General features: G+C 36.7%; 1 protein-coding gene across 4 annotated transcripts in view; it reads left to right on the top strand.

The window, feature by feature from the left end:
• Positions 1 to 11: 11 nt before the first annotated feature.
• Positions 12 to 10,000, top strand: part of LOC119580055 (collagen alpha-1(XVIII) chain-like) — a 19,657-nt gene continuing 9,668 nt past the window's right edge. The window contains exons 1-7 of one of the 4 annotated variants that reach the window (XM_037927953.1): positions 12 to 125; positions 2,163 to 2,261; positions 4,863 to 5,003; positions 5,380 to 5,568; positions 5,866 to 6,001; positions 7,020 to 7,079; positions 8,938 to 9,050. In XM_037927953.1, coding sequence (XP_037783881.1) covers positions 5,524 to 5,568; positions 5,866 to 6,001; positions 7,020 to 7,079; positions 8,938 to 9,050 — 354 coding nt within the window. In that variant the 5' untranslated portion in view covers positions 12 to 125; positions 2,163 to 2,261; positions 4,863 to 5,003; positions 5,380 to 5,523. The remainder of the gene's footprint in view (positions 126 to 2,162; positions 2,262 to 4,862; positions 5,004 to 5,379; positions 5,569 to 5,865; positions 6,002 to 7,019; positions 7,080 to 8,937; positions 9,051 to 10,000) is intronic. The other 3 variants (XM_037927955.1, XM_037927956.1, XM_037927954.1) reach the window with 3 other exon arrangements.

Here is a 10,000-nt window from a genome sequence, read left to right on the forward strand (position 1 = left end):
CCTGGGACCGAGACCTTTGGGTCTGAGGAGAGAAGGGAGACCGAGGCGCCCCTGGTCTCCCCGGCCCGTCAGGACCTGTGACGACGCTCATCCAACCCGACGGGACCAACGTTACTGTCGTGAAGGTAAGGGGCGGGACGTCGAGTGGTTGACGTGTGTTTACTGTTTCTTCTTAAATCGTAAGTTTTTTTCTTTTCTTTTCTTTTTTTTTAATGATTAATGATGTATAGATTAATGCTTGCTGATTTGTTTTAATTTGATTGGTGGTTTCTTATAATGGGAGTGTAAGATTGCAGGATTAATTGGATAAAAATTCATGATTTCATGTTCATTTTAAACTTTGGGGTTATTATTTTTTTTACTAACTTCAATTAAGATCTCATGACTATAAATATTTATATATATTATAATCAATATTAAAATAGCTGTAGTATATGATTTTTAAATATTGGTATATTGGCAAAAAAAACTATAATTTCCATGTTCAACCTCCCTCCCAAAAAGTCCCACAGGTTTTATATTCCAACTTTGATTACTGACAGATTTATTTCATTTCCCTGACGACCACGGTATAAGTATGATCCCCACGCACATATCTTTAAGGATTGAAAGACACCATATAGTACACTTCCTACTGACTGAAGCTGGACTGTTTTAACGTTAAACAAGCACCCATATCTTAACGTCTTTCCATAACGAACTGGCAGACCCACAACATACAACTTCTACAACTTCTCCGGGGCTCTGTTGTTGAAGTCGCGACGGGGACAAGTGCATGAGAATGTATAATTTTACATTTATTTAAAACCATTTAGACGGTCAGCAAAGAGGTTCAAATATAGGGAGTATTGAGTCAACGTAAGTTCACTGGTGTTGGTCGTAGTTATTGTCTTTGAATGTTTATTTTACGGTCACTTAACACGTCTTATTTTTATTGCCACTATGCTAATGGAACTCGTTTTATGGCCGGTATGGGTCATTTTAACTCATCTTTAATGACCATTATTATAATTCAAACCATTATTCATGGCCATTCACCTCTTTTTTAATAGCCAATACGGTTCTCCAATTAGCTTTCACTTTTTGGTTATTGCCTTTTTTTTCTTTTTTCTTTTTTTTGGTATTCATGATCGTCGTACTTTTTAAATAAAGACGTCATCTCCTCCTCCTTAACAACCCGTACTTAAGGAGAGGAAAAAAAACGAATTGGATAAGAAGGACACTAGCTTGGACGACCAGCTACATAACGCCACTAACGAGGGAGCTGGAAGGAGGTCGCGCAGACAACCTCTTTTTAAACATCTTTATTTATTCTTCTTTGTGGGCTGGATTCAGTTTTTTTTATATACACATCGACAGAAGAACGACACTCAAAGTAATGAAAAGAAAGAAAGAAAAAAGAAAACGATGAAGTAGAGATTAAGATAAATTTTTAAATATGTAAAAAAAAGAAAAAAAAAAATATGGATAACTTTGCTGTTTGATTTGAATCGTTAGGTTTTTCCTTTTTTTCGATCCTTCAAAACAGACAGAGAAAGTTGCACGTTTGGGTTACGTTCTTCTGGCTCTTAATCAGGGGAAACTCTGGTGGTTTTGACATTTCCTTCCACCTCCCTTTCCTTCCCTTCCTTTCCTCTCCTCTCCTTTCCTCTTCTCCTACTTCCTATTTCCTCGTTTCTCCTCTTCCCTCTTCTCCAATATCGTTTATCCCCTTCTTCTTTTATCGTGCTTACTTATTCCTCTTTCCAAAAACCATCGTTCTTTTTCCTTTTCTTCTATTCCTATTTCTTCCTCTTTTTTCCTTTAAACCTTCCTTCTCCCCTTCTCTTCCTCGCCCCCTCTTCCCCTTCTTCCGCTTCCTCCTTTCCCTCCCCCCTCAACTTCTCCCCTCTTTTCCCTCCCTCCTCTTCCCTTCTTCCCTCTTCTTCTCCCCTCTTATCCCTCTCCCCCTCTTCCTCTCCTCCTCCTCTACCCCTCTTATCCCTCTCCTCCCTCTTCCTCTCCTCCTCCTCTTCCCCTCTTATCCCTCTCCTCCCTCTTCCTCTCCTCCTCCTCTTCCCCTCTCCCCCCTCTTCCCCTCCCCTCTCCCCCCTCTAAACCAAAAAGCTTTGCAGCAGCTTGCGGTGGCCGGTGCAGGTCTCACAGCCCGTAACGTCTTGCAGGGTGAAAAGGGCGATCGTGGGAGGCGGGGCAAGCGAGGTCGACCTGGTCCCCAAGGGCCTCCAGGGGCTGTAGGGGACCTGGGTCTTCCTGGATGGCCGGTAAGTGAGAGTCCTCGCCTCGCGGGGATTCCTGGCGGGGGCTTCGACTGAGTCCTAGGGCCGGTTTGGGCTAAAGTTGCGAGGGGCCCGAGGAATGGTTCGTGTTATGTGGACGTGCATAAACAGAGAAATAGACTCGCATCTAGCTATCTCTCTGATAGATATGCTGTTATCTATCTCTCTCTTTGATAGATATGCCTTTATCTATCTCTCTCTCTCTCTGATAGATATGCCTTTATCTATCTCTCTATCTGATAGATATACGATCTATAGTAATAGATATATCCACATTTCCTTCTGTGTATAGGCATGTCCATTTATATGAATCTCCAATGGGTCGGGGCCCTCTCGCAATTTAAGCAAGCCGACCACTAGAATGTGTGTGAAAAGTGGTGTAATTCGAGACGTAGAGTGTGTGGTAGTAGTGTAAATTCTTCTCTGTGTGTATTAGAAAGGTGGTCGGTAGTGTACACGTGAGGGTTTCTTGCGGGTTAGTTCGGGGTAGTGAGTTTGTCTGATTTGTTAAACATGTTGGTACGTAGAGTGTGTGGACATTTTCCTGTAGTCATTTTCCTTTGTAGAAGATGTGATTGTGTATGTTATTAGACTTTTTTGACGGTTGGTGACTCGGTCTGTAGATAGTTTAACACCACTTTCCTGTAAAGATAATACGATGGGCCAAATCTCGGGTTTTATACCAGGAGTTTCACAAGAGCTATAGACAGTTCAGGAACATTTTTTTCATCCTCTACTTCTTTCTTGATAATTTAAATACATTTTTTTTCTTATTATGCCGAGTAGTTAGGTACCCAACCGGTTCATAAATGTCATAATCATGAAGTATTTTCTTAGGATTGCTATGTTCCTCAGCTATGACAACACTTAGCTATATGTATACACGGGGCAGATCTAGGATACCTTTACATGTATCTTATTTTTGCATAACCAAATACACATTTCAGCGTTTCGTAAAGTAATACACATTAGCATAAACATATATGTTAAATAAATACAATATTATGAAATGCAGTAGTCTAACATGCATTAATGGCCAAGATAGGTTGAGTTAGTATTAGACCTAGGTGTTTGCTTCAACTGGCCCGGGTGACTGACAAAGTGATGCTAATTTTGTTTGTTTAGCCGACCTGTTCACGTATTGTGTGCTTAGATAATAATTATGTTTATTCACATGCAAATATGTTCATATCCACATTAACAGTCTCATGATTGAATCTAATGGCGTATCTTTTCGCTTTACTCACACGCGGTAGAGCACAGCTTTTATATAACAAATAGATTGCGTAGATAATAATGTAATATACTTTTCTTACGCTGCCTCCAGAACGTAACAGATATAGTAAGTAAAGGGCTAAAGACTTATTCAATTTCTTCTAACTTTGTATCATTTTGTATATTTTATTTCATGTTCTGCCCCAGTCATAATCATGCATGGTTATTTTTATTTATATGTCGTAGCTGATGTTAATAATATAAGTAAGTTTAGCATTAATTGATTATATTTTTCGAGATTTTTTTTACCCTGTATATACGATATAGTTTACAAATGTATCTATTTTTCCTCGTTTAGGCCTATGCTAATCTCTTTTCTGTAACTTAACAGCTAACTCATGACAATGTATTTAGATAATATTCATTTGACAGTCCTAATATGTTTTTTTGAGAAATAGGTATCAGAGTAAATATAATGAGATACATTAAGCTAAAAAAAGAGAACTTGAAAAAACTGTGTAATATCGTTTACATTCATTTAAATAACGTTATTATTACAACTATGCACATGATTTGCATTATTATTGGAATAATATGCTCGGTTTGTAAATATTAGATATTATGTTGTACATAAGTTATGATATAAGTGAATTAATGTGGAACGTTTGTAATTATCGTAACAATATGCATAGGTTATAAGAATGATACGAAGATCAGTAATAATAGTGATAGTAATTACAATAATGAGTTTGATCGCTCGAATTAGCAGATAATACTAGAAACACATAATAATATAGACTTTAAAGGGCACGGGAATGACACATGATTTTAACGATAGTCATAATTATTATGCAAATTATGCACGCTAACGAAACTTTTACTTCCTGTTCTGATGCATGAATAGCATGAATAACATGAATATATCATTAAACACATATTTATTCATCTTCTTAAAATACATATCTGTATGAATTAAACACTGTATCAACTTTATATATTAAGTATAACGCGCATCATGGAACAGAATGAAAGAAAAACAAGTGTGAATTATAACCTTTTTCATCTATATTTTCAATCTATCTAATCAACTGAAAGTGTCAAATAACATGATAATTACATTAAGCATGAAACAGAATGAAAAAATATATAGATAATAAGCATGAATGATGATTTCTTGATTTACATTTTCCAAAAAAAAACCTCACTCTCAATTAATCTCATCCAATCGCAACACCAGAGAGCGCGCTATTAAATAGAAAATAATAATAATAAGAAGAAATAGGTAGCATGTTACCACAGCATTCCTATTAACTTTTCCATCACGACATGACACGTATCTGACGCCCATCCCCCGCCCACGCTTATCCCCAGGGCGCCGCCGGACGACCTGGCCCACCTGGCCCGCCCGGACTGCCAGGTCTTGGCCAGAAGGGCGAGCGAGGCCAAGTAGGGCCACCCGGACCTCCTGGTCCTCCCGGCCCCCCCTCCGGAGGACTCCTCAACAGCATCTTGGTGAGTGACGTCACGTGGCGTAAAGGGTTGCCTTCTGCCTTTTTTATTTTCTTTTGTTTAATTATTATTATTATTATTATTATTATTATTATTATTATTAATTATAGGTATATATTGTTATTATATATATATATATATATATATATATAATATATATATATATGATATATATATATATATATATATATATAATATATATATATATATATATATATATATATATATATATTGTTATTATTATATATATACAGTATATATGTATATAAATACAGTTTACATATGTATATATATACACATATATACACACGTCGATAACCCCTCTCGCGACGCAACCTCTCGCCGCGACGCCGCCCATCTCAGCCTCCTCCTCCTGCAGGGCACAAGCAGCAGCGACGTCGCCGAGACCTCCTCGAGAGGCACCGGCGGCCTCCCGGGTCCTTCGGGTCCTCCAGGTCCCCCGGGGCCCCCAGGAGCCCCAGGACCCCCGGCCAGGAGCACGGGGGAGAGCGACGGCGGCCAGATGTACGTGCCTGTGCCCGGCCCCCCCGGCCCGCCAGGACCTCCGGTGAGGATGGTGTTGCTCCTGTTCATTTCTCTATATTTGCATTCGATATGTTATCTTTTTTTCTTGGTTATGATTCGTTTTCAGTGCTCAGGATAATTTGTACAATGAAGATTTTTTTTCTTTCTTTCTTAGGCTTCAATTCTTTCTTTCTTTTTAAATTGGCTTTACTTTTTTTTTCTTCTCCAGGCGGTTTCATATTAAGTGTGGCTTTGATTTCGTGCCCTTTATGGTACCTTTGAAATAATTATGTGATTTTCTTCCATCATTCCTTCCTCACCCCCCACACCGCCCCTCTAGGGACCACCGGGGCTGCCTGGCTACACCGTTGAGGGCCCAGAGGGACCCCGTGGCCCGCCTGGCCCTCCTGGACACACCGTTCCTGGCCCACCCGGAGCGTCTGGGCCAAGAGGTCCCCCGGGATATGGCCAGAGAGGTACGTAGGCGTCTTGGCGTCCAGCGTAACTTTTTGTACCGCATTGATATCTCTTGAAAGTTTTTGTAGCCAGGTTTTGTGCTAAACAGTCTTGTTAGAATATACTGTAATGATGTCTGGTGTTAAATTAACGTCAAGGTCACGTGTACCGTTATGCTACCTTATCGTAACTTTTTTTTTGTAGGTTTTGTTCAATGAAGTCTTGTTAGAATATACTGTAATGATGTCTGGTAATTAACGTCTTGTAATAATATTTCTGGAATAATTTCTCTCAAGGTCTTCACGAAACGTTGAAGATCTGGTGTTTATTGTAAACGTAATGAATATAATAATCTCTTGTTTTGATATTACTAACAAAGTGAAGTGTGTTTTGAGATGAAATTTAGAATAACAAACATTCTTTTAAGGTCACAGTACCAGTACCTTTTAGATATAATGAAGATGAATGCTATTTCTACTCTTGAACAAATAAACATATTTAGCATGGCCGGTTAAAACCACCTTTTGGTAATAATTAGTAAAATCATCTCAGACATTTCTCATATTCCTTCAGTCATAACAGAATGTCAATAGAAAATGGAGTAAAGCCCCAACGAGAGAGGTTCATAATAATAGCAATAATCCTGGAAGTGATAATATAAACAATTTAGACACAAGAGCCACGAGCTTTTACATTCCCCATGCTTCTTGCTAAACTAAAGACTAAGAACAGGCTTTTTGTTCTTGCTAAGGACTAAGAAGAGGATTTTTGTTCTCCTTTAAGACTAAGAATGGGGTTTTCGTGGCAGTTTCTGAGATAGAAGTATGACCGAGAAAAAAATATAAATAATAAATAAAAAATTCCACATCACCCAATGGCTTATCTTAACGTTACGATTATATCAACCTCCAACTCTCATTACCAGTCATAACTGTAATCGAAACGGGAAATAAAATAATCCATCTCTCTTGCCTGGAATTAACCAGTTCTCTCTCACGCCCGGAGACTCTATAGCTTCTTGAATATCCTACACAACAGGAGAAAGCTTGGGAGGCATCGAAGGCCTGCGCAGGATCACAGGAAACCTTGGTAACAGAGGTGGCGTACCGCAGGGTCCTCAGTTTTAGCTTTCGCCCTCTTCGTTTCTCCCTCTTGATTTATTTCAATTTTTGTTTGTTTGTTTAATGGTCTTGGTTATTTTGCTTAGTTGTTCATAGTTATTTATTCATCCTTTTTATTACGTTTCTATTTATTTATTTATTTATTATATTTAGTCATCCATAGTTATTTATTCATCTGTTAATATATTTTTTTCTGTTTATACATTTATTATTATATTTATCTTTTTAGTTTATTATATTTAGGCAGTCATCATTATTTATTCACCTTTTATTATTTTTTTATATTCTTTCAAATGTATAGTTTTGATCTATTTATGAATTTGTTATTTTAGATAAGAGTTTCTTTCTTTTTTTTTTTTTTTTGATCGTTAGTTTACACACGCTTTTGTAGATCGTAGTTGCGTTTGTAACTCGGGGAAAAGCTTGGATGTTCGCACCTTACTGCTTTAGTAAAATGTTATGGAAACAATAACGGAATATATGAATTTATTTATTTATTCAAGTTTTATTTTCTTTTTTATTCATTTTATATTCGTTTTTCATTACTCTTTTGCATTCATAAAAAATATATATATATATATATATATAATTAGCTTTCATTTCTATTTTTACAGTCAGCTAGAATATTTTTTATTTATTTATTTATCTTTTTGCTTTAAGTCACTGCTTTGCTTGGGTGAAGTAAATATGCTTGACTAGTTCTTGATTGAAGGAAATTCTTTTGTGCATGATGATGCATGATGCTTTTGATTGACACACCATAAGAACTTTTTGGGTTTTAGTTGTGCTGAGATACATACATACTGAAATTCATACACACACACACACACACACACACACACACACACACATATATATATATATATATATATATATATATATATATATATATATATATATATATATATATATTTATACATATATAATTGACTAATATATATATATATATATATATATATATATATATATATATATATATATATATATTCATATATTCATATATATGTATGACTAAAATATATATATATATAAATATTTATTTATCTATTTATTTTTACACATTTATATGTATGCATATGAGTTCATTTATTCTTATGTTGTGTTTACCTTTATCCACTATTGATAAGATAACCATTATTATCAGTGTTATAACATTAAATAATGATATATTGAATGCATGCCCATTTAAGTGGGATGGCATCCTGTTGTTTAAAACTCGGTTTAATTGTAAAAGAGACTTTTTTAAAGGATTGTACGTTATACATGGTGCTTACTTACAGACACATATATACTCTCTCTCTCTCCCTCTCTGTATATATATATATATATTATATAATATATATTATGATATATATAATTATATATTACTGATATATATATATATATATATATATATATATATATATATATATATATATATATATATATTATATATATATATATATATATATATATATATATATATATATATATATATATATATATATTATATATATATATATGCATACCTCCATCTCATTTTCTCTTTCACTTCCCCACATTCCTTGCTCTCTTTCTCTGTCTCTTTCTCTCTCTCTCTCTCTCTCTCTCTCTCTCTCTCTCTCTCTCTCTCTCTCTCTCTCTCTCTCTTCTCTCACTTACTTTCTTTCTTTCGTTCCCTCAATCTCTCCCTCCCACACACCCACACCATCACACAACACCAGATTCGAAATCCCTACGAAAAATTAATTCCCATTCCTCCTCTCTCCTCCTCCCTCTCCCTCTCCCTCCCTCTCTCCTTCCCTCTCACCCCCCCTCCTCTCCCTTTGCCGCCCCCCCCCCCTTTCCCAAAACAGGACCCCCAGGCCCGCCCGGACCCCCAGGACCCCCGGCCAGTGGAGACCCGTCCTCCTCCTCCTCCATCGTCCCCGGCGCCGTCACCTTCCCGGACAAAGCCTCGCTGTTGAAGGTAAACAAAGTGGCTGTTTATTCTCTTATTTCTGTTTATTTCCTCTATTCTATTTTCTTTAATTTATTTCTGTTTATGTTTTTTTTTTTTAGTTTTGTTGTTGTTATGGTAATTGAGTTGCATGATAAGGGTTTATAGATATGTTATAGATACTGATATATTATAGATATTGATATCTTATATAGAGATTCATAGATATGTTAAAGATATTTAGATATATAGATATATTATAGATGTTTAGATTTAAGAATTATAGATATTTAGATTTAAGCTGGGATTGTTAATGTGTTTATTTTATTATTTTTATTATTTCAACTGAGTTTTAAGCTGGGATTGTTGACGTTTTGTTTATTATTATTGATACTGTGAGTTATGTTATTTAGATCTAAATCTGAATTGTTGATGTGTTTATTCTTTATTATTATTACTTTGATTCAGTTGCAATGTTCATATTTAAGCTGGGATTACTGAAATTGTGGTTCTAGTTTCTGTGTTTGTGTTTGTGAGTGAATGAGAGAGAGAGAGAGAGAGAGAGAGAGAGAGAGAGAGAGAGAGAGAGAGAGAGAGAGAGAGAGAGAGAGAGAGAGAGAGAGAGAGAGAGAGAGAGAGAGAGAGAGAGAGAGAGAGAGAGAGAGAGAGAGTACGTGGATGTATTTGTGTGTGTGTGTGTGTGTGTGTGTGTGTGTGTGTGTGTGTGTTTGTGTGTGTGTGTGTGTGTGTGTGCGTGTGTGTGTGTGTGCATGTGCATATGTCTCTGTGGTCCAGAATGTACGTATATGACCGAGGCTATGTCCTTTGTGTGCGTCTACTTGTGTCTGTGTGTACCCATGCCCCTGTGCACGTACCCCTGTCCCTGTATAAACGCATCGACGTCCCTACACGCGCACACAACCCCAACGCCTCTATTCCGCAACGGAGTCGGCGGCTGCTAATTCCTCCCTCGTCCCCAG

Source organism: Penaeus monodon, chromosome 13 (assembly GCF_015228065.2).
Source record: "Penaeus monodon isolate SGIC_2016 chromosome 13, NSTDA_Pmon_1, whole genome shotgun sequence".
In the NCBI taxonomy this organism is placed as follows: Eukaryota; Metazoa; Arthropoda; class Malacostraca; order Decapoda; family Penaeidae; genus Penaeus; species Penaeus monodon.